The sequence below is a fragment of the Rutilus rutilus genome, assembly GCF_951802725.1.
Source record: "Rutilus rutilus genome assembly, chromosome: 11".
Taxonomy (NCBI): domain Eukaryota; kingdom Metazoa; phylum Chordata; class Actinopteri; order Cypriniformes; family Leuciscidae; genus Rutilus; species Rutilus rutilus.
In genome coordinates this window covers 9,766,880-9,792,651 of record NC_140216.1, presented here as the reverse complement: position 1 = coordinate 9,792,651, position 25,772 = coordinate 9,766,880, and the positions used below count along the sequence as shown (strand labels likewise).

General features: G+C 37.5%; 1 protein-coding gene across 3 annotated transcripts in view; it reads right to left on the bottom strand.

The window, feature by feature from the left end:
- Positions 1 to 346: 346 nt before the first annotated feature.
- znf704 (zinc finger protein 704) overlaps positions 347 to 25,772 on the bottom strand; it is a 53,108-nt gene continuing 27,682 nt past the window's right edge. The window contains exons 3-9 of one of the 3 annotated variants that reach the window (XM_084423685.1): positions 19,165 to 19,268; positions 15,058 to 15,299; positions 10,551 to 10,651; positions 5,962 to 6,220; positions 3,795 to 3,905; positions 3,326 to 3,423; positions 347 to 2,328 (exon numbers count right to left, since the gene is read on the bottom strand). In XM_084423685.1, the coding sequence (XP_084279811.1) occupies positions 2,214 to 2,328; positions 3,326 to 3,423; positions 3,795 to 3,905; positions 5,962 to 6,220; positions 10,551 to 10,651; positions 15,058 to 15,299; positions 19,165 to 19,268 (1,030 nt within the window). In that variant the 3' untranslated portion in view covers positions 347 to 2,213. Of the gene's footprint in view, positions 2,329 to 3,325; positions 3,424 to 3,794; positions 3,906 to 5,738; positions 5,821 to 5,961; positions 6,221 to 10,550; positions 10,652 to 15,057; positions 15,300 to 19,164; positions 19,269 to 25,772 lie in introns of those variants that run through there. The other 2 variants (XM_084423686.1, XM_084423687.1) reach the window with 2 other exon arrangements.

Genomic DNA, 25,772 nt, shown 5'->3' with positions numbered 1-25,772 from the left:
GGTTGCCTCCGGTCATACGGAAAGACGCAAGAACCTTTTTGATGCGAGATCTGTTGAATCGTGTCAACAGAACGTGAAAATAAAAAGAAAAAAAAAGGAAAATTATAGATCAGAAACCATCATGTATATCAAGTTTGATAAACATGAACTCTATAAACAAGACTCAAAGCCCATGAAACCAATGGCAGTTTTAAAGTGTTTTTGTTTCGGAGACGCTATTTAAATATTTAAATGCATATTGATTTTAATTATAGATTCACATTCAAAATGTTCTTTTATTAGCCTAGTCTATGGCTTTATTCAGATAAGCAGCAAAAATCTGAACCATTGAATTTTTTTTAGTTTTGTAGATCAGGTGTGAAATCAGATTGAATGCATCTCAGTGTAAACAAACACTAGCTTTTCCAAGTAGTCTAACCATACTTTAAGATGTCTGACTGTGAGTCTCTTGTCGTCATCCTGATCACTCCTAAATTAACCAATTAACAAATGGAGCTAACTTGAAAGTGGATTTGAAACCAAATCGGATTTATGTGCAGTGTGAGCAAAGCCTTAATGCATGTTCTACCAATAAAACCAAGCATTACTCTGGGCGTAAAACATTTCGTTTTGGAGAACTGAATACTGTATACCTTATCTATATACAAATATCGACAGCAAGTAAGAGGGGAACCATGTGATGAACAAAACAGACAATTGTGCTGAACACAATAAACACTGTTTGCATGCATATGATGAGTTAACTAGCTTGTGTTGATGTTATGTAGATTATATCATGTTAGACTGTATCAGAGCCACCGAAACAGTGCCAGATTACGATTGCCGTATTCCTTGAAAGCCAAACTAAGTGTCGACATCATGTGGAACTCAACAGACAACTTTTTTTTATTCTATCCTGGTCATCTTTTGCAAAGAAGCCCATCGTGAAAAGACGTCCGTCCTCCTGCAACCATGTTACGCGATGCTGTACCAATTACGGAGGAATAACACCATCACATCTGAGTGCTTCCAGCATGAGCTCCTGTGCAGGAGTAGATGTGGCATTTGCTATTTTTATTACTTCCTACTTGAACCTGTGAGGTCAGGAAAAAGGTGAGAGGAAAAGAGCTCTACACCTTTCAGAGGTAAAATGAACCACTTTGCAGAGTTTTCATACTCTTTACTCAGTCAGGCATGTTGGTCAAACCTCTCTAGGCATCAGACAGTGGTGTAAAACCACCGCGGGCTCATTTATGGCTCTAATATGAATGCAGTTCATTCCTGCTGATGGGAAGGAGAGGTTGCGTTGCCTGAATGGCTGGTTCTTGCCACTGCTAACTTTGATGCAAGTCTGTGCTGTCGGATTTTAATGATTGCAGTCTTTGTACTTCATTCAGTTGAAGTTACACAAGAGGGAAAACAAGGAAAGAAAATGGCACGTAAAAACCCTTTTTGGTAGCAAGAAGATATTCCTGTGACAAAAAGCACTGAGTTCTCTGCTGTTAAACCTAACCGTTGGTTTTGCTTTTACTGATCGCATCCCTGAAAGAAATGTCCTATTGGTAAACGCAAATATAAAACCAGAGATATAAAATCCGTCCTTTGTAGGTGCAATTGCTTGTGACAGCACGGCTGAAAGGGGGAGCTAAAAGTCCTCTTCCCATACTTTTTTTCTTCTTTTTTTTTTTTTTGCATTGATGAATTCAATGGAGTTATCCAGTCAACATCCCAAAACTAACCCCCAGTGATGGTACATTCTTGAGAAGACAGGGTTTTCTGGCTGTCCAACCCTTAACCTTTAGTAAAATAGGCAGGAGAAATGCGGAAAAAGTGCCCGTGGAAAAAGAAACACTTTCTCCGGTTCTGTTTTATAGCACTCTCCCACTGTCTGAAAGAGAGCTTTCTTCTCTTTTAAAAAGAGCTTGGACAGAGTCCGGTCTTGCCTTAACTGGTCCTTTAGGAACGGACAAGAATGTTTTTCAGGAGTCTATCGAACACAAACGCTGTATAAAGCAACTCGCCTTGAAGGGAGAGTTGTGAGTCTTCAAAGATTGAGTGCGCGTCCGTTGTTTTTGGAGGAAATGCATAAGGGTTTGACCCCTGAAGTCCACATGGGTTTATAAGGTGAGGCAGGGTGGGTCTGTGGTCAGTAACAAAGAGAAGGAACGTTTTTCATTATGCTATGCATGCAAAAGGAAGCCCACCCTGTTTTCGTGTCTCAGCCATCAGCTGTTTCAGTCAACAAATCTCTGGCAGGCTTTCTTCCAGCGGCAGGCCGTGCACCACATGTCTCTGTTTTCCATGCCGTACACCTTACGACACTTCTTCCCCTCGCCTCGTGACTTCCTACTGCACAGCACAGCACATAAAAACAAAACACAAAAACAGTTTCACAAAAATTCAGTACTTGCTTGATTCAAATTTGGAGCTCAAGCCAAGTTCATCTGAAGGTTTTGATTATTAACTAAACTAGATGTGTGTGAACTGCATGAGTGCGAATAAAATGTCTTAAATATATTAAATGGTATAACAAACATCTTCATTATCATTTTAAGAGGTCAATTTGTGCGTGGAAAACAGTGATGCATCCTAATGTGATTATTAAACTTCCAATATAAACTTCAACTTTAAATTCAAGGGTGTAGAGTTACATTCAAGCTATTTTAAGGCATGAAAAAAAAAAAAAAAAACGTTTAAATACGTCATTTTGGTGATCAAAGTTGAGTTTTAAGGGAATGTTTCTTTGAATATCTCCCCTACTGTCAAATAGTATATATAATAATATAATATAATATACTGAAGAAAACAGATTTTCAATGTCACTGATATGACTGGAGTTTTTATCTCAAGTGAGTGTTCATCATTTTAATCATATTTGTTCAAATTATGATGTTTATTTTATATATATATATATATATATATATATATATATACAAGCAATGTAAAAACAATAAAATTAAGGAAACAAAATTCTGGACGATAATTTAAAAAAAAAAAAAAAGAAAAAACCTGAAATCACTCATTTTTAACAAGTGAATTTAGACATCACAAGATGATAATGTAGAGTATGAAAAATGGATATTCATTTTGTGATTTGCTTCTGGCATCATAGAGAGCGGAACATATTGTTAACTGTAGTTTTCTACACTACTTACAGATTTTATGATGTGCTGATAGATTTGGACGCTCGTAAAACGTGCAAGAATGTCCCTTATGGCCGTCACACTTCCAGCATTCATCAGGTCTAACTATTTCACACAGCCGTTTTAAAGTACAATATTCATTTCTTCAGGTGTAAGGCTCTGTGTATTTAAATACAGTGTTTAAAGTGTATTTAAGACTGTACCTGAGTGAGCCTGCAGCTCTCGGGGGAGACGAGAGCACTGCGATGGTCTGAGAGCGCTGCTCCCCAAAGCCCTGCGTCCGGCTGTGAGTGGGAGAAGCCTGGAGAAAGAGAGAGAGAGAGAGAGTTCAAATCCTTCACACACGGCCAAACACATCATTCATCCATTTCCTGTCGTAAAAACCTCAAAGTGTAATTTACAGAAACACTCAGCATAAAACGGTGTCTGTTTAGCTTGATTTGTGAGAGTTTTGGTATTTGACTCACATCTCAGAGATGTGTCTGACAGTGATGTCAGGTAACTCAAATGTGCAATCAAATGAAGGGCCAAACCGTGGTAGATCAGTGGGTGGTTATGAGAGACAATCGATGTGTATAAGGGGACAGTCTAACGCAAGGCACACTGGAGTTCAGTGTGTGCATGTGTATGATGGGCACAGGAGTGTGCGTGTGTGTATGTGTGTTTACTCACAGAGGTGCCAGTGAAAGTGACAGGTGGGGACTGCCAGGAGATACTGAAACTGCTGCTGGAGGGGGTGAAGCCAGTGGAGCTGGTGGAGGGGATGGTAACAGGGGCTGTGGCCTGTGGGGTGACAGTCACACTGATATAGAGTCTCTACGGGCCCGGGATTATGACTCGGCTGCATGTATATAATGTGATAACATCTAGCATTCAAGCAGTGGGCTTTCCTTTATTGGTCACCCTATTATTGGTCATTTAAAGCTATGTAACAGTTCAGCAGATGTATGATTACATTCATTGTTTAACAGGGTTATCATTATGTAACGGTTTTCATTATTTTGTCTTGTGCCTTGGTTTTCAGTTTCAGTGTTTAGTAGTGGTTCTCAAATCCCGTCCTGGATTGGCATTGGCAAGAATGCAGTTGTGAGTCCTGAAAATGTGCTGGTGTCAGTTCGGTTCTAGAATGGTGTTGTCAAGCTCCTAAAAAACTAAAACTCTGTATGAACGCAACCGTTTTAAGTGGCACTGCCATACTAGTCGTTAACATCTGCTCTAGAGTTTTATTTTGTGTGAAACATGACAAGGTATTAGGGATGCCCATACACAAAAGAAATATATTTGAAATATATATATTTTCTGAATATATTTTGGAATATATGCAAATATTTGAAATTGGCCCAATAAATATATTTTAGTTAAATACATTTTTTATTTTTTTGAAAATATATTTGAGCTAAATATGTGAATATATATATATTTATTATGTCAATTTATTTACTAACAACATATATGTTCATATATGTTTTAAATTTTGCAAATTTTTCATTTGAAATATATTTTGAAATTTAAAAAGTTAACATTTTCACAAACAACAACACATTTTCAATTTATTTTTTAGATAGACCACTTCAGCTGTGGATGTGGGCATGGGAGAGCAGTGCTCTACCACTTCCCCCGCCCACATTTTTCCTACTGGTCAGGGATCAAACCAGCAACCCTTCGGTTACAAGCCCGAAGCCCTAACCAGTAGGCCACAGCTGCCCCTTCACTGACTTTATTGGCCTAAAATGAAAATTTTATGTAGGAAATAACACACAGAATGCAGAGTTTTTTCCCCCCCTATTTTTACAGAATTGAATACAGTTATTTAATAGTGTGTGTATGCAGTGTTAGACACTGAGTTCTATCTATTGTTTAAGTGCACTTCACTGTTGGAGTGTCACTGTTATACTTGCATCATAAATATTGTGCATATTTTCAATATTTAAATGACTTCAGGAAAGATGTCAATAAAACACAACAATAAATCTAATAATTGCACTTAGTGTTAGGTACGTGCCACCTAATATGGCCTAATAGTCCTAGGAAAGCAACTATCTGTCATTTTACATTGCAGTCATTTAAATGCAAGTACAGTATTTATTATAGCTGTGTGTCATAATACAGTAGTGAAATATGGTAGCCTACTGTTGTGTATAGGGGAAAAGGTAGAGGAATTACTATGATCAAAATACATTTTCGACCCTTCTTTAGCAAGCTAAACATTTTATGACCATATATTTTGTCATATATTTTACATTACATGTTATAAATGTAAATATATTTCACACTTAACATCATATATTTTTGTTATATTTCAGAATATATTTCAAAATGATAAATATAAGTGATTAACAATGCAAATATATTTCAATGTATTTAGAATATATGCCACATATATTTTTGACACTTTGAACATTGTCACTATATATATTTCACAATATTTCTGTTATAACTATTTTTTTATCAAATAAATGAAGCCTTGGTGAGCATAAGAGACTTCTTTCAAAAACATTAAAAAATCCTACCGACCCTAAACTTTTGAACAGCTGTGTATGTGATCAAGAAAAACGTGGCTTCTCATCTTAATCTCCTCGTGTTGTGACCTTACCATCCTCCATATTGAAATTGAGTGGTGTCTTTATGCACAGCTTGGCCTGTTGATACTTCAATCATATTGAGGCTGTCATCTGATATTAAATGTTTTTCTTTCTTTCTGTAATTGCATAGAACTACTAGGTCATATTCATATTACTTCTGTCAAGAGGTTGTGTACTGAGAGCATCAGACTGGATCTCTCAAGTGATGTAATGTTATGTAAATGTATGTAAACTCCTTGTGATTGGATGGGCTGTACCTGGTAGGCGTGGTCTGTGTGCACTAGGTAGAGTGCGCTTGGAGCGGAGCGACTGAGAGGGGTGGTGGTGCTGTTCTCATTCTTCGCCCCGTTAGTGCCATCCGGCTGTCTCTGGTCCAAACCCGGCGGGGGAGACAGAACAGACGGGGACACAGGAGACAGACTGCTCAAACCGTCCGCCACAGAGTCTGTGTTCAGCTTAATCTCAGTGTAGTAGAAATCCTCCTCACCGTCACTACACTCTGAGTCACAATTCCTCCTGAAGAGAGACAGATCATTGAAACATTGTTATATCAACACTATGACTTGCTTTCATTTAACATTTCTAATGTACACCACTAATATAACTGCTTTAAAGGTACTATACTATACAGCACTATACTTTTCTGTCATACTGTAAAGCCCTATAAAGGCAAATCACAGTACTTCCACACTGAAGCTGAAAAAATGGCTGCAAAGTTTTTTAATTGCCTGATTTAATATGAATTCATTTTTACATTTGATATAAACATTTTTACTCTGAATCTGAGCATTTAGTAGTTAAGCCAAATCTGTCATTGTGAAACTATAGTAGTAAACATTTGTACTACTTTATACTTTACGTAACTTAAGTACTTCTTTGATACCAATAAAATAAGAACAAATACACAAATACAAGAGCAAAGTTACAAATAAAAGGAAGGGTTACACTTTATTTTAAGGCGATGTAGTTAGATTGTACCGAGTAATATTAATTAACTACATATACTTACTATTAGGGCTGCACGATTTGGGGAAAATGTCATATTGCGATAATTGAGGTCAATATTGCAATTGCGATATACGATATAATAAACAAATGGTTTCATGAGTCAACTTGCTTGGTTCTCAAGGAAAATAAATGCACACACAGATTAGTGATAATCTGCCTAAAGAAAAAAGTTCTTTAGTCAAGAGCAGTGAGTGTTTTTCTCTGTTCCCTTTGTTCTTTGATTAACTTTAGCGACAGATATAATTAGTGGCTACTGTGTACTGTCCCTTTAAGACCAGCTGCTGCTGTCAGAGACGCGGATCTCACACGCGCCTCATTCTCTCACGAGTCACAACTCTTCACGTTCATCATAAGACTACTCATATGTTATGAAGATACTCGACAAAAAGACATTTTGGCATAATTGTGTGTGTTATTGTTCGTTCAAACTCGAAAGAGAACTGTATTCTGGCATGCTGTTTTGTGCGCATGCACGATATTAGCGCGAGTCTTTCTGTGTGTCACAGTCAGGACATTCACAGGCCGCGCGTTCTTTTTTGTCTTATCGCGCATGAATGGTTTAAAAGCATTTGCATGAATAAGAGCAGGATCATGTAACACTAGCCAAAGGATGCCAAAAATTAACAGATGCTGCGTTAATTGCGTTAACAGCGCTAATTTGTTTATTTAATATAAAATCGCAGCATTTTGCGTCATATAATCGCGTAGGCTTGACATCGCGATTGCGATTGCGATATGATTAATCGTGCAGCACTACTTACTATAGAGTTACGGTCAGGGTTAGGGTTAGGGTTAGTTACTTGAAATTATGCATAATTTACTGTTATTACCATAGTAAGTACATGTAGTTACGTGTAACTACGTCACCTTAAAATAAAATGTTACCAAAGTAAGGTCTAACAGTAGTATTCAGGTACAGAAATGTAATAATTAAGTGTAAAGTAACTCCATAGTGTTCACTGTACAAATTAAATATACATTAAAAGATTTAAAATTGCGTTTTGTTGTTTGATTAACATTAATGACACAGACATCTGAGGGTATTTATAGGCAGCGGTCACTTTAAGACCTAATGCACGGATCCAATATAATGATATACATCTGATTTCTTTCTCAACTGTTTACGTTCACTAAAGACATAACCGACTGTTTACACAATAATACATGCCGAGACGGTATTTTGAGATCGTTTTGTGTGTGTGTGTGTCCGTTCAAGCACAAGGAGACGCGAAAGAGGACTACATTCTGTGTTTGCACGCTGTCTGAAACGCGAGTATGCACAGAAAACAGTGCGCAAGTACCGAATGAAGTTCTCTTTCACCTCTTCTTGTACTTGAATGGTAAAATCGATTAAAAATGTTTAAAATGGCAAGACTTAGAAACACATGCAAATGATAAACCTTCACTCTAAGATGGATCAACTTAACAACTAATCCACGAATTACATGCATGCCGAACCGTCCATACAGATAAACTATGATCAATTACATTATATTGCATTGTATAATATGCTTTGGTATTTTATGGTGTAGTGTTGTAGATTACGGTGTAATGCAATGTGTAATATGAATTCCATAGTAAAATGCCTCATGGTCCTTCAGAAATAATTCTAATATGCTGATTTGGTGCTCAAAAAACATTTCTTAGTATCATCAACGTTGAAAACTGTTGTGCTGATTAATGTTGTGGAAACTTGTGATACATAATTTTTTGTCAGGATTTTTTGATGAAAGTTAAAATACAGCATTTATTTGAAATAGAAATTGACTGTAACTGTATTGTCCAACTATTGTAAATGCACTGTAACAAAATGTCTTTACTGTCACTTTAGATCAATTTATTACATCTTTAAAAGTATTTATTTAAAAAGTATGGTATGGTAAAGGTATAGTGTAGCATTCTGTGTTACAGTATGATATAGTATATTATAGTGTAGCGTTCTACAGTATGGTATGATGTAGTATAGTATAGTTTGCTATGGTATATCGTACAATACTTTCAACCGTTTCAACAGTTACTTGATGCATAAAACCGTCAGTTTCTCATGTCCTTCCATTGAACCATAGCTCTGAAAATGAGATTTTCTCAGAAATCCTCCCGGTCTGTGGTTTAATCAGACTTCAGCAGAGAGAAACATAAACCTTGCTTCACAATCATCTGGCCTTGGCTGTCATTACTTTGTGCCCCGCAGTAATAGTGTAAGCGTGGTGATAATCCTGCTGGAATTAGTCTCATGTTTTGACATTTTGACATTGAACCAGGAGCAGTCTGTTGTCTCTTATCTCCCACTATATGCTATCCAGAGATCACTGTGATAAATTTCAGCCAAGAGATTTTATAACAGCATAAAAATGTACATTATGTACATTAAACGTTTTGAAAATGACATGAAACGTTTTTTTGGTAATAAATGTAAAACTTTTTTTTTTTGTATGCTTGTGTTGATGTACTGGGTTAGTTTCCTTCCTTGTTAAGTGTAACCTCGATTATAAAATGATCAGGGTGAATACACAGGAAAATGCACTGAATGTGCTAAAAATCTGCCATAATTAAATGATTTTCCCACAATGGACTTATTTTACACATGTACACTACCATTATAAAGTCTGGGGTCAGTAAAGGTCTCTGCACACTGAGTCCGAAATTCTCGTCCGAAAATTTCGCACGTTAAAAAATAAATACGACCTCACGTTATGTCAATCACGTTTACACACTACCTCCGAAACTTTCGTCCGTCATAAAAAAAATATTTTTTGCATCCGTAGCAAGCATTTTGAGAGGTGTTTTGACAATTGAGAGCCACTGAATGACGAATACGAAAAAACACATACGAGAATTTCGGACTCAAGGTTACTTAGATTTTCTGCGTTTTCCGCATTTGTAGCAAGCATTTTGAGAAGTGTTTTGACATTTCAGAGCCACCGTAAAAGCGAAGGCCAAAATCTAGAACTGATCAATTGGTTCAAGTAAATTGGTGGTCTTGTTTTTAACATGTGGCTTCAGTATCGCTAACAATGCATCAAACTGGGCCAGTGACATCCTGAAGTAAATTTTAAATTGCTCGGGATAATCCCGCAGCTCCTTGATAAGGAGGTGGAACTCCCTTTCCTTTCATACGTAATCTCAGGATTGGATGGACCCAATATTTCCTCTTAATTTTTTCTCTTTTTAAGAAAAGAGAGGACAACAAAATCATCCTCACTGCTTGAAGACTTCATTTTGTATTGTTTGCGAATTAATTAATACGCATCGGACTTAGTGTCCAAGGTTTCTGTACGTGACGAATTCTTAGGATGACGAAAATGAAAAAACGCAAATGAAAATTTCGGACTATTTCATGTAATGGCAAAGATGAATTTTCAGCAGCCATTACTCCAGTCTTCAGTCACATGATTCTTCAGAAACCATTCTAATATGCTGATTCGGTGTTCAAGAAACATTTCATATTATCAATGTTCAAAACAGTTGTGCTGATTAATATTTTTTGTGGAAACTTATGTTCAGGATTCTTTGATGAATAGCACTTATTTGAAAAATGTATTTGAAATCATTGTAAATGTCTTCATTGTCACTTTTGATCAAAACTCACTGACCCTAAACTTTAATACGGTAATGAACCAAACACCCCTCTCATTAACAATTTGTATTACCGTTAAAGGCACAATCTATAACAAGCCTAACTGTCATAAAATGAGGCGTGTTTGCGCAGAAAAAAATGACAATGACTTCATTTAAATATGACGCAGTGCTATTTCAGCGCATTTAACACCTGTTTAAAATGTATTGTGGGTGGTTATTGAATACGACACAATTTTTTGTGATACCACAGATGGCTTACCCCAGGTGGACGGTTCGAATGTGCCTCTGGATCCCGGCGGCTGTGCTCAAGACCTTCCCGCAGTTCTTCCACAGACACTTGAACATCACCTTCATGGAGTTCTGTCAAGGACACAGGTGCACAGTGAGTACACTAATCAACATCAATTGGCAGACCTCTTGTATCCAGTATTCAGATGCTCCCAAAAGACTGACACGGGGCGGGGGGGACCCAGGGCCTCAGCAGGACGCCCACCTTAGATGTCTCTCTTGCTCTATTCCGAGGCTGGTAATTGGTCGGCATTGAGAGTGACACTATAGCGCAGGTCTTTCAAAGCTCATGTCATTTTTCACACAATGTGTCTGCACTAATTACACAATTGTCATTTGAGAGCGGCGGCTCCCGTGTCAAAACTGCACTCGAGTTGAAAGTACAAGTGAGCGGCAAGTGAAGATGAAAGTCTTAATACTTCGATCTCTCGACATGAGGTTTTATGTCAGGTGGCGTGCGGTAGTTTGTTTACCATTGTTATGACGCTAATTTAATTTTCTCAAGATGGCCATTGTGTTGGTCTGGCAAACAAAGCAGCTCATTCCCACATAATCGGTTCACCATGTCCCTGGATGACAACAGCGGCGCAATTCCCAGTGCTATAAACCAGCTACTAATTAACAACAGTTGAAGACCGGCTGGTGTCCTCATGACTCGTGTTGAAGTCAACTCTCTAGAAGGCAGCTGAAGGTCAAAGCAGGAAGCTTGGCCATTTTTCTTCTTTTAGGAAAGACTCTTTTGAAGCTGCTGCCAGGAAAGACACTGAGAAATGACAGATTGATGTGTTTTGAGGCTGAACGTGATTCCTAGAACAGCAATTCCTAGAAATGAATCTAAAAGGAATTTAACTTCTTCATCAACAGCATTATTAATTAGATATATTTGTAGGAATTGGTGTGAAATCATTACTTTAAATGTACCATGGTGGTACTACCAAGGTTTTTAGGTCATGGTACCAAGGTAATGTACCATGGTAGTTCCAGGGTATTATTTTAGGTAGCATTGAGTGTGTAAATGCCATACAGGTAATACATAAATATGGTAATCATTCATTTATTAAAGTACTACGGTATTACCATGTTTTATGGACATAATATTCGCTAAAGTACTTTGGAGAATCACCACCTATCAGCACACAAAAAGTGCCAAACAGTACCATGGCATTTTTTGAACATTTATTCCTTTTTTTTTTTAAGTATCTAAACATCATGAAGAGTACCATAATATTATTACATGATACCATCAATGTACCATGGTACTATCACAGTAATTTTTGTAAAGGTTGTGAGTACCATTGTACATGAATATGGTAAATATTTAGTATACTCAGTATAATAGTACTACCACAGTTTATTTTTTATTATGGCCTTTTACGAAGTCTTGATTTTGTTTTTTGGGGTGTACTATAATATTTTTTCAAGCTTGATTGTTCAAAAAACGCATAATTTTTTCACATATTTTACATTATTACAGCTCCTCTCTCGTAGGGCTGTGAAACGATTAATCGTGATTAATCGCATCCAAAATAAAAGTTTGTTTACACATAATGTGTGTGTACTGTGTATAATTATTTTGCATATATAAATACACACATGCATGTATATATTTTTAAGAAAAATTTGTTATTTATATATAATATTCAATTTTTTAGGGGGGTTTTATATGTTGATTTAGTTATTCTTTTTTTTTTTTTTTACATAAAGTTTAACTTAATGAAAATTACAAATGTTTCTTTGGCAAGTAGCTGAAATAAAAAGAATAAATAAAAGTTCTTATAATACAAAATGTAACAAAAAATGTTATACAGTATATTTATGTCCATGGCATGAAATGCAAGGATAATAGTAGTGATAATGAAAACAAGGCACTGACAAACACTGGTATTGCTGTTGTCCTGGAGTCCTGAGCTAGAGAGACAATAACTAAGATTAAGGAGGTCTATTCATTCCCACAAATGAGGGAAGACTGACAGAATCTGGGATGCACCTGACACGAGCCTGATGAACTGGAAGATAAAGTAGATTGGTGCCTGTGAGCAGCCTAGTGCATTGGTAACATATCTTCGTAAAAGACAAGTAAATTGCCTCTCTACACAGCATCATCATGTCTAGTAATGGCACCTCCAAATGAGCCACATCCCAGAGAGGACGGTGTGTTATTAAAAGTAAAGAAATATGTACCCACGACTTCTCAAATAATCTGTCTGCAATGCTAGAATGAGTCCAGATATAAATCACTTTTACAAGCCTTCCTCTAAAATTCAGGAGTCATGTCACATGCAGGAATAAAATACAAAGTACAAGGTCTGTCAATCATATAAAATAATATAATCATTATTTATTTAGCTCAAGTTGCATATTTCTGAATCTGCATTGAAATACATAGGGAAATGCACTGAACACAATGTAGAAATCATGATTTTTGCGCTAGGTCTTTGATTAGGGCTTTTTTTTATTAATATTTTTGTAATACCATGTTGGAATGTTCCCTTAACCATTTATATTCCACTTGAATCACATACATTAACTAACATCCCTAAAAAAAAGAAGGCATAATGGCATTAACTAGTGGTTGACTGATACTAGATTGTGCAGACACCCATAACTTAAGAGTTTACAAACCTGATTTCTGATTGGCCTGATTTGAAATTTGTAAAATAAATATGCTGAATGTCAAAAAATGTACAAACATTTCCAGTCTCCAAAATATATGAAATCCCAGGAGCAGTTTATTGTGCAACCAAAACTAGAAAAATGATTAGGCCTATTCGGTAACACTTTACTTGAAGGGGTGTGCATAAGACTGACATGACACCGTCATAATCATGACATGGCAGATGTCATAAATATGAAGGAGGTCTTATGCATGTTTATGACAACTGTCATTAAGGCCGCGTGTCCACCAAAGCGTTATTAGCCAGCTGAAAACGCTAGGCGCTCTGCTAAAAATGCTTGAGATCGTTTTGGCAGCGCAGCGTTTTTTCAGTTGAGACGGTTGAGACCGAGACACTTTGCTTGTTATGATACGGAATATCCGCGAAAGTCTTACTAGTATCTCATTTCACACATATTTTGTTTCTGTGTTGATTCTATATTAAAATGTCAATACAATGTAATGTATTTTCTCTGGCTCTTGTTTTAAATGATTTTGTTCCGTTATTATGCTTGTTGTTGTCATCTGTTGACGTTGTACAAGCAGAATCATGTGGCGGACGCGGTTGGTCGGTGTGGTATTAGTCCCGCCCCTCCTCCACTGTGATTGGATGGTTGGGTAAAAAGTGACAGTGATGAGCGCTGCGTTTTACCCAAAGTTGAACATTCTTCAACTCTCGGCGACCTGTAAAAAACGCCGAGCGCTCGGCGCTTCGGCGTGAAAAAAACGCTCAGCGCCTCGCTACGCTCATGGCGTTTTAAAAACGCGGCGCTCCCATTGAAAACAATTGAAAAAACAAGCCAGCCGCGAGTAAAAACGCTTTGGTGGACACACGGCCTAAGTGTCATTTGCTCAATTATGACATTTTTAATGCAAATATGGCATTGTTTGAGATGTCTTTGTTATGACAACTTGACATAAACCAATACATCATAAGCTGTTAGTGTCTTTGTCATGACAACTTGACATTACCAAGACAACATAAATTGTCATAAATATATCATAAACATGACATAGCAGATTAACTATCAAACTTAGCTTTATGGGTTAACATTTCATTAAACTGTCAGGTGGTTGGTTTTGACATTGGCTGTCATGAGGCCATTATAACTGTGTCATGAATGTTTTTCTTGACCTCAACTACAGTGGTACACATTTAATTTGTCATTAAAATGTTATAATGGCTTCATGACAGCCAATGTCAAAACCAACCACATGACAGTTTAATGAAATGTTAACCCATAAAGCTAAGTGGTTTCTTAAGTTTGATAATTAATCTGCTGTCATGTTTATGACATATTTATGACAGGTTGTGTTGTCTTAGTAAAGTCAAGTTGCCATAACAAAGACATCTCACACAATGTCATATTTGCATTAAAAATGTCATAATTGAGCAAATGACACTTAATGACATTTGTCATAAACATGCATAAAACCTCCTTCATATTCATGACATGTGTCATGTCATGATTATGACGGTGGCATGTCAGTCTTATGCACACCCCTTCAAGTAAAGTGTTACCCAGATGTTCAATATTTGCAAAAGCCATTTTTGGTGCCGATGAATATGCAAATCGACCTCTAGCATAAACATGAAGTATTCAGCACTCACATAAGGGTCTTTGTCTCATTCTAAATTGCATTTGAATTTCACTTCAAGGATCACAAACCGTGCCAGGGACACGGGCGGCAGGGTGGCTGCGGATTTTTGTGCCGCTCATTGTAAATCTATTATCTTCCTTTATCCATTATTCCTATAGTAGCGTTTAACTAAGTTACGCCTGATCAAATCTCCATAAGTGAAGGTGAGATGACAGTGGCTCACCTTGCGTTTGCGGGGGATGGGTTCGTCGAACAGCAAGCTGTTGCCGTCATGCTCATCGATGTTGTCGTCTGTCGGCCCGTTGAGGCTGGGCATTCGGAAGGGTTTGAAGCTGTCAGCGGACAGGGGCGGGGATGGCGTGGACGGGTTGGACTGGTCACTGGGCGCGCTCCAGCTCCAGTATCCACTGCTGCTGTAGCTTGATGGAGTGAAACCTCCATCCTTCCAGGAGCCATTTAGACCCTCTGTATGGAAAGAACAGAATACAGTGAGGACATAAAGACACGTTAAGTGCATAAAGTAATTATAATAACCATCATCCCGACATACATACTGCTTTATAATACACTAAACTTTCAATTAAGTGTAATGAGGAGTGTAAAGCATTAACGTCATGTTAGTTTATGAAACTCTCAGTGTGCAGTTGTGCTTTAATGCAATGTCATAACAGAAAGTTAAGTCCTATTATATCACATAAAAGCTACAATTATAGTACTCCATTAAAGGCCTTCAAAAGTTATAACACGTCTTCATCAAGGGCTTGCGCGCGTTTCACACATGGTCCATTTGCAGTGTGTATGCAGTCCAGAAGCAGCACAGGCTCATTGTGCTTTCAAACTAGACGCATTTGCACTTTGCAGTGCGCAGCTGTGTGCCACAAATACAACTATTAGTTACCCATGTAATCCATGTATTCAAATATAAATCTTTTGTAACAATACACACTACCGTTCAAAAGTTTGGGGTCACACTTTTTGAAAGAAATTAATACTTTTATTAGCAACGATGTGTTAAATTGATTAAAAGTTATAGTAAAGATTTATTTTGTTAGAAAATATTTCTCTTTGAATAAATGCTATTCTTTTTTACGTTTTATTCATCAATGAATCCAGAACAAAGTATCACATTTTCCAGAAAAATATTAAGCAGTACTACTGTTTCCAACATTGATAATAACTAAGTAGCAAAACAGCATATTAGAATGATTTCTGAAGGATCATGTGACACTGAAGACTGGAGTAATGGCTGATAAAAAAGAAAATGTATCACAGAAATAAATTATATTTTAAAGCAATTAAAATAAAATAAAACTATTTTAAACTGTAATAATATTTCACAATATTGCAGTTTTTTCTGTATTTTTGATTAAATAAATGCATGCTTAATTAGCATAAGAGACTTCTTTCAAAAACATAAAAAAATAGTTATGTGTCCAAACTTTTGACCAGTACTGTATGTATGTGTATGTGTGTGTGTGTGATATATATATATATATATATATATATATATATATATATACAGAGTTCAGATGCAAAAACCTCTAAGTGCCATCTGAAATTTTCTTCTAGAATGATCATTTTGATCAAGCTCGTATATTTAAGTTCAGTAATTTCACTTAAATGGCAATGAAAATTACCTATGAATTGTCATTTAAATGAAATTACTGAACTTAAATATACAAGCTTGATCAAAATGATCATTCAGAAAATTTCAGACGGCACTTATAGGTTTTTGCATCTGAACTCTTCATATTATATATATATATATATATATACACACGGCACATACAGAATAAACATATGGTACTTCTCTCACATTAAAAGGTAATATCATTTTAAAGTGTCCCTATTATGCTTTTTCGAATTTTACCTTTAATGCAGTGTGTAATTTGCAATGTGGCTGTTGGCAAATGTACAATGTCTGCAAAGGTTAAAAGATCAAAGTGCACAACAAATAAAGTTATTGTCTCCTAAAAGAAAGACCTATTCTGAACTGCCGAAACGAGTAGTCAGAAATTGCTTCCTGTTACATACTGTTTTGGATATTGACATTGCTATTTACCCATTTCCAAGAAATGTTATTTTGCTTGCTTTTAAAGGTAATGCCATATATGCTTAAATATATAAAAATGCTTGAATGCTATTTGAGTACCTAAAATACTTAGTGATATGTAGGGTGTAAACAAATACATTTGGCTTCCTTTGTTTATTATGTAAGAGGTGTGAAAATAAAGTTCCTTGAACCAACCACAAAGGTTAACGAGAGGGCACGCGGTGATGAAAAGAAGGTGTTAAAACCACAAGCGGAGGTGAAATTAATGTAGGCTAATGTGAAGAAGGGGAGAAGAGCTACAAGAAGACAACAGCGTAGGCGACAGCAGAAGGACATCCGGATGATTAAACAGGATTTACAGAGGTAAAACTGACGCCTTTGTTACTGTTTGTATTACTGTGTATCAAGTGCTAAGGAAGCCTCCGGAGCTGAAATTCAGATATGGTAATAGCCATTTTGTTTCCAACACGCCCTATAAGAAGTAGACCGATCACAACAGACTGGGCTGTCTGACCAATCAGGGCAGAGTAGGCTCGTGGAAAGTAGGGGTTTAGAGAGACGGAAGAATCTTCGAACAAACCGTTTTCAAACGCTTTGAGAAATGAGCTGATGTGTATTTTCTTTTTTTTTTACTTTGGATGGATGTAAATTTATTGTAGGAGACCTCCTAAACAAAATTAGGAACTGTTAAAATAGCACAATTGGGGCACTTTCAATAAAACTCACCATTTATGGGTGGACACTTTTCTTTTGCATTTAAATCTTGCGGGTCATACAGAACTTTGTTTTCCCACCTCCACGATGAGATGAGTGCGATCCAATACGTTGCCTTGTTTTTCTAAATGTGAGGTAAGATGTAGTTTTACATCATGCAGCCCTTTTAATGCCCATTTCCCACATGATCTGTTTGCTGTGGTACATATTTATTTCAGTGCTCATCTTAACAGGTTAGAGCATTCACACTGCACATGAATGCAGTCCAGCAATGCGTTCCAGGAGCGGCAGCGGTACAGACGCAGTAATCGTTTCTACACAGTCTATTTTTGCTCTGCTGCACGTGCAGAATTAAAGTGATAGCACATTGTTAGTGGTGAACTAAATGAACAGTGATTTCACCAGAAATCCATATAATTAAAGTCTACTGTCAACATATAACTTTCTGCCCTTGGTAAAGCAAAGAAAACATGATTGTTTTTCCAGAATTGAGCAATTATAGCAAACGACCAGCCATGTTTACATATTAACACATGATTTATTAACTTATCATTCTGAGCAGTGTTGCTGTTGTCAACTAAAAAACTATTCAAATAGTTTTTGTTAACTTAAATACAAAAATAAATAATAGACTAAAAACTTTAAAATTTGAAATGTTGCCTTAACAGAAAAAATATATATATTTTGAAGTACTAAAATCGACATGAACTAAAACTAAGGAAAACAACAAAAGCACATAACATAATTAATTAAAATTAAAAATTTTAATGAAAACTGAAATACTGTAGTACATACAGTAAAGAAAAATGTTTCAGAATGGGAATCAGCAGGAAACTGCTATATTATATTTACTGTATAATATTTGTGAAACTGTGATCTGTCATATATTTTTTGTGATCTTTTACTTGTTTCTCTGGCACTTTGTTTCTTTCTTTGTGTAAATATATTGTTAGCTTCTTTTTTTCTCTTTCTCTTTAGCCAAGTCTCTTTTTCCCCCAAATAATATTTATGTGAAAAATAAACAAACATTTTGTGAAAATATTGATACAGTATTGAAAGGTAAAATAACTCAGTAAAATATTTGTTGTTTTTTTGTACCCACCCCAGCATATCATATGCAAAGAGATTAGCCAATCATAACAGGTCATTTACACATAGAAGTCTTAATTTGTTATGTCATGTCAGCACAAAAGGAGATATGTAGATGTATATTAAGTAGATAAGTGAAAGATCAGAGAGAGGGTATAGAATTTTAACTAATTTATGACAGTTTTGGTGCAAGACATGTTTACTAACATTAAATAAGATTTCAGGGAATAAAATGCAATGCTCCAGAAGTATAGAATATGGCCTCTTTATGTTATTAGTAGATGACAGCTTTAAGACAGCAAAAGCTAGTCTCATGATGGCTGAACTAATGCACTTCCATCTCATGTGACACTTTTTCATGTGCATGTGACATTGAAAACAGGAAATAGCTGAGTGAAAAGCAAGTCGTTTCTGCAGCTCACAGCAGGCAGTGTGAAAATGACTTCACGAGGACTGAGATCTAATGTTACTTACCGCTGACTTTTACAGGAGGGCTCCGCACCAGAGGACTAGTGGACAGGCTGGTCAACACCATGGCAGCCGTCACTTTGTCCATGTCCACCTCCTCCTCGGATTTCCTGTAAGAGCAAGAAACATTACTTAAACTCACCATGAAATAAAAAAAATCAGCTTCCTTAAAATAAACCTGGAAATAGTGTTGTCAAAGGTACCGACTTGGGTATTTAAAAATTTTCTCTGATTGGCTACAATGATCAACGCTTCCAAAACATGTTGTAAATAGACATCTTCACCGAGGCTCTTCACCGAGCGCTTACACAGGTACACACGGGAGCATTTGAAAGCAGGCGTCTATCAGCGAATCCCTAATATATCCACTGATAGACGCCTGCTTTCAAACACTCCCGTGTGTATCTGTGTAAGTGCTCAGTGAAGAGCGTCAAAGATGTTTATTTACAACAATCAATGGTATAAAAGCCGAAGTGCATCCAGACTTTGGCTGGGGCATCTTATTATTTTACTCACACTGCTGTCCGCCATCCCGTTAAAAACTTTTTTTTTTAGGCCAGTTAACTTATGTTCCCGTTTCCCTCATTCATGTGTTGAGTGCCACCTCGAGGAGCCATGAAGTAGCGTTGCTTGGAGCAGGGAAATCTATTTAGAGAGCCTTATTTTATTAATAAAAAAAAAAAAAAAAAAAAAAATTATTCTCGTATCGCACGGAGAAGGGACAACGATATATATCGCCCTATCGATATTTTGTCCCACCCCTACTCTTGAGGGTGGGACAATAAAAGCGGGACAATATTCCAAGAGAAACTGAAGAACAAACTTATGTCACATCATTCCGACTTGACCTCATTTCGACATCGCTTTGATCAGAATGCCGTTTTCTCACTGCTGTCCTGTTTCTGCTCAGGTATTTCAAACTTGTTTTTACCTCTTAAGTGAAGAAAAAGGACTTTGCCTTGAACATATTAGGGCCTTAATGGTTAGGTATTACAAACCTCCCTAAAATGCTATTACATACATGTTGCTCCGAGCTTCCACGCCAGCTGCTGCGTTCATTGTTCTGGGATCTCCAAAGCTGCACTGCACAGCGCTCCTATGATGGACAGAACAGGAACATCTGTACTGACAGATGACTCTCATCACTCACAGATGCAGTGTAACATGTCTCTTTACGATAGCATGATGGCGAATGATGATATCTCAACGCAGCCCGTTTCTGCTTTGGGAACGGACCAGCCGATCTTGCGCCGTTTACAGGTCTTTAAACAACAAAAAAGGGCTGCGTGAAATACGTCACTTGTTTTTATATAGCAAAGGACATCTGTAAAATCTCAGATGAGTATTTCATGCCTGTGATTGAAGGACGGACAATGAATGCGTTGACGTGTGGAAGGAGTAATAAATCTTCTCACCTGTCAGCTCACAGGAGCACATTCTCTCTTGGGAAAACCTGAGCTGCCCTGCCAAAGGCACAGCATGAAATCTCAGATATGAGAGAGAGAGAGAGAGAGAGAGAGAGAGAGAGAGAGAGAGAGAGAGAGAGAGAGAGAGAGAGAGAGAGAGAGAGAGAGAGAGAGAGAGAAGCCTGGGACCTCCATTAGAGATAGGCCTAATTTATGTTTCTCGTGCGGCGAGAATGATGTCATTACGGCTTTCGGATAAATCACGGTAGGCTGCCACCGATGCCGCTTTCCCCAGGACCACATCATTACGGCTACTTCCTGGTCACCTTGGGAGAGCACACTGGGAGTGATGGAGCTTTCCAGATAATGCCACGCTGGTGCTCCTGGATGACTGCTAATTAAGAGCTTTAATATCTCTCATCCAATGGAATATTGTAAATTTCAAGAAATGCATTAGATCCTGTGTAATTAGCATGTGATATATTGCCACACTTGAACAAAAAATGATCTCTGAAGTCCCAAATCACATGAGTCATTAGTGTCCTTATCAAGCCACGGGAGTGAAGCCGGCCACACATTTTTGAATAGTAATTAAAAGAGAAGGTGAGCAATACATTCAGCTGTAAAACACGGATATGATGGGAGACTAAGGGAGCTTTCACATCGCTGCGGTCCAAATCCGAGCGCGATCGTTCCCGGCTCCCCCCCGCAGCGGTGGTCTGCTTTCACACTCAACTTGATTCTATCTGACCCTGGTGTTCATCTTACGTCATCACAAACGTGCACGGTGCATGGTAGAAAACAGGGCACGGGTCAATATATTGTGTTTTCTACTAATTTGGTGCTATTATGCACAGCAGAGTGAACGACACAGTTATTTACACCGGACTTCCAACAAGTACATTATGAAAAGATGTAATTTTGCACATCCCTATCCCATCATCACTAGAAAAACACATTATGTGAGTTACTGTTCTCAAATAGAGAAAAAGAACAGACAAACAGACGCTGGTCTGTGAACTGAGCCTGCGCTGTATCTGATGTTGGCTTACTCTCACTGGCTTACTTTGACGTCTTTGGTTTTCTCAATGGGAGTGGGACAATATGATCATGCTCTTTCTGCTCATTTACAATCAGGCAGATATAAATTAATGACCATGTTGTAGAAATGAGCTTGGGTATGAATTATCCAGATTTAAGAGTCATTAATACGCGATAATTCTTCCAGTGGCTTCCCTCATTTGCAGGAAAACAAACGTCAATGGGGTTTTTTTGGTCATGGGGGTAAATGCATGAGATGGCCGCCAGCCAGGAGGGGGAGGCAGTCCGCAGACATCTGTTGCGATTCAATGGACAGATGTGCCAACTTTTGTAGCCGTCCAAACTCGTAAGACAAATGATAGAGCGGGTGGCTAGAGAAAGGCTATCCTACGTACCTTCAGACATCTGGACCTTTGTATTTAATTAGTCCATTGAGGAGGCCTGTGCCCACAGTGGCGGAAAACTGGAAAGATTTAAAAAAATAACGGTGGTTTAGGAGGATATAATAACAACTGATTGGATTACAGTCCCAATATCAGTCTTCCTGCATTTAATCACTGTGGACTCATTCAAGCCATTGTTCCTTGCAACAAAAAATCTTTGACAAAATAACAGTGCTACTTCAACATACCAAAACGATCGAAAACAAATTGCACTCCATTCAGAATTCAGAGAGCACTTCAGTGTCAGCAGACACTGATAACACTGAAATAGCACGGGGGAAATCAGGGGAATTCCCCCGAAAAACCAGAGCACTTAGCTCCTCCCCTGCAGCCATCCCCTTCCTGTTCGGTTTTGAGCTAGAACAGGAGGGAGCAGAGAGGTGCCTTTGAAGTAGTTCGAGCTGGGCCGTCCATCGTTTATTACAGTCACTAGTGTATGACGCTCGTTCCCTTCTAAATAACGGGTAATAAATCAGACACCTCAAGCCTCCTGGCATGAGCTCATATGTTCTGTTATCACTGCCATCCACGTAAAAATCTGCATACGACATGGGACAAATATGCATGAGAGACATTGAGGCATTATAAAACTTTAACCTGCTATAAACATGTAGCATTGTGACTGTGACCTCTGACTGTCAGATACTAATCAGATACGGTCAGGGACCGAGCCTTCCGCGTTTTTTCCACGGCCGTGTGCAGATCCAATCAACATCAAAATGGTGGAGGCATATATGGGCTGATATCTATCAATTTCCTGTGCAATATCATTACAGTGCAGCTCTGGTTGGTATGACTGTACTGTATATATCGTATGGCAGTTCAAATAAAAAATTTGAGCCGGGGTAGTTTCTGAAATTTGGTTGATTTGACCTGGAATGACCTGGAAAGTAATGTCAAATCTCTAAATTATCAGCTGGTATGGTTCAGACCCTAACAAAGCAAAATCTCAGCTTTAGATGAAACATCCATGGACCTCTGGATGCATTAGTACACAAAAAAGGAAATAATCACTGGATTTACGTTACCTATACGCCGCTCCTAAACAGAACATTTGAGTTTTCCGCGTACAGACGATTGTCAAAACGATCCCCAATGACACGGATCCGCGAAAACGAATTAAAACGCTGTATTCTGCTACCAGGCCATTAGATTGTGATGAAACACTATAGACTGAGCACGTAATACGCATGCGCATGATGTCATCGTCTTCAGAGATTCGCGTTTTTGTTGTTTACAAGGGGACCGTTTTCAAAAGTTCGCGTTTTCAGGCACCCAAAACGCCGTTGTCGTGTAAATAAACGGCCAAAAAGCATAAAAAGTTGAACGTCTATAGTTTAAAACGGTGTCGTGTAAACAGCCCCTAGGTTAACAGCTCTTGGACAGAATAAGCTGCAAAAAAGAAACAAACTGTATTTTTAGTCAAAAGTCTAACTAAAAAAAAACCCTGTCTATAATAGAAACTTTAGAAAATCTCTTGAGTCTGCTCTACCCAGAGGACCAGTCCAGGACAGTTTCCAGTTTTGATAATGATTGAATCTACTGCACGCTCTACCACCCAACTGTTCTGGAAATCTCCCCCTTTCTCTCTCTTTGGAAGTTGCAAAGCGCTCGGGAGCGAGAGACATTAACCTTGGCAACCTGAAATACATACGCACTTTTTTAATTTGATTAAAGAAAAGATTAATCCATTCATCATCTATTACTTTGTCTCATTACAGGTCGAGCGTGTGGTTGACACAGGGCACAAACACGCGCACGTTCTTTGTTCTCAATGCCACGCTCGTTTCATCTCGCCCCCTCCACCCCGGCTCCAGAAGTGCTCTCCTCACGCCCGTAGGCTGAGCGCTCGCACAGGATACGCTGAATGTGTGGGCTGCACCGGTCTCAGGGGCCCGAGGGGGGTACTGTCGGTCAACACAGGGATGCTCAAGGCGGTCCAGAAATCACAGTGGTTGGCACCGGACCAAAGCCAGCCTCCTCTTACCTCACACACACACACGGCCCAGCTCCCTGTAGTATGGATAAACATTGTGCCTGTGAAACCTGGCCCGCGGCCAGACGCAAAGCTGGAGTCGAACAATGATTTCCCTTAATACTGGACAGCCTTGTTTACTTGCTAATCTGAGAACAGACAAAATACAGTGCTGCGTTTCGGCTACACTGGCCACTCGTACGGCATTTATAGCCACCCCTGCCCCCACCCCGCACGGCTGGGTCGAGTTTTTACAGTTCTCCGCAGTGTTTATGAGCGTTCCTCAATGTGAGGAGGGTAAACACACTCACAAAGAGGGAGGTTTCCACATTCCTGCTAAACATGGGCAGTGTAAGAGCTGCGGTATTAAGGGTTAACATCGACCTCGGGAAGAAAAAGAGAAAACAAGGCTGTATCTGACTCCATCACACAGTGCCTACAACATTAAAGAAAAAAGAAAAATCCCAGTCATTCATGCTATTGGGTAAAACCATATGACAAGTATGCTTGAAATGACAAGCATGTCGAAGAAAAATGCCACACAGGCTGCAGTTGCAGGTGAACATCTTTGTTCTGAACCTTTTATATTAATTTTTACTAAATATAATTTTTCATTATCATTAGTTATGGCTGTCACAATCATGAAATTTTGACTGATGATAAAATGTCATTTAAATAATTTTTATGAATGATGTAATTCCCTGTTTTGTTCACTTTAGACCTGGAATTCAATCCAATAATGTTTTATTTCCTTTGTAAACAAATATTGCACAGAAGTAGAATGACATGAATTATATTTGAAATATGAAAATATTCAAAATTATTTTTGATACATATCTGCTATTATGCTATGTTATTAAAATATTTAGAATGACTATTGTTTTTATTATAAACATTAGAATATTATAAACAAATAATGAAAACAACAAAACCATTTGTCATAAATCAATCATAAATCACAACCTTTTATATTAGTTTTTTACTAAATATCATTAAACAAATATTGCACAGAAGTAGAATGACACGAATTATATTTGAAATATGAAAATATTCAAAATTATTTTTGTTTCATTATAAATATGATACATATCTGCTATTATGCTATGTTATTAAAATATTTAGAATGACTATTGTTTTTATTATAAACATTAGAATATTATAAACAAATAATGAAAACAACAAAACGATTTGTCATAAATCAATCATAAATCACAACAAAGCCATTTGTCATAAATCAATTTTCATACATCATTTAAAGATGATGTCCAAAAATATTTACAAAAATGCAACTATATATAAATATTTACAATTATTATTGTTTCATTATGAATATCATAAATGACAACAATGATAATTAAAAAAAAAAAAAATTAATATGGCATTTAAAGATGGTCTAGCCTGTAATGGCCAAAATATTCGCTATTATGCAAACAAATTTATATATATATATATATATATATATATATATATATATATATATATAGTACTGTGCAAAAGTCTAAGGCATGTTAATACCCCCACCCCCATCCCAGGCTTAGTTATGCCAGGTTGGGAATCAGTGATGAATATTAACCTATATACTTCAAACCTCAAACATTGTCCCACCTCAGGAGACATGAATGTGAAATATGGTGTGCATCAATGAGACGTGGCATCGGCGCCCTACATTTCAGTCTACATCCCACAGTATAGTTCACACAAAGATATGACCCACAAAAGGAACCGGCAAAAGACAAACCGTAGACTTTG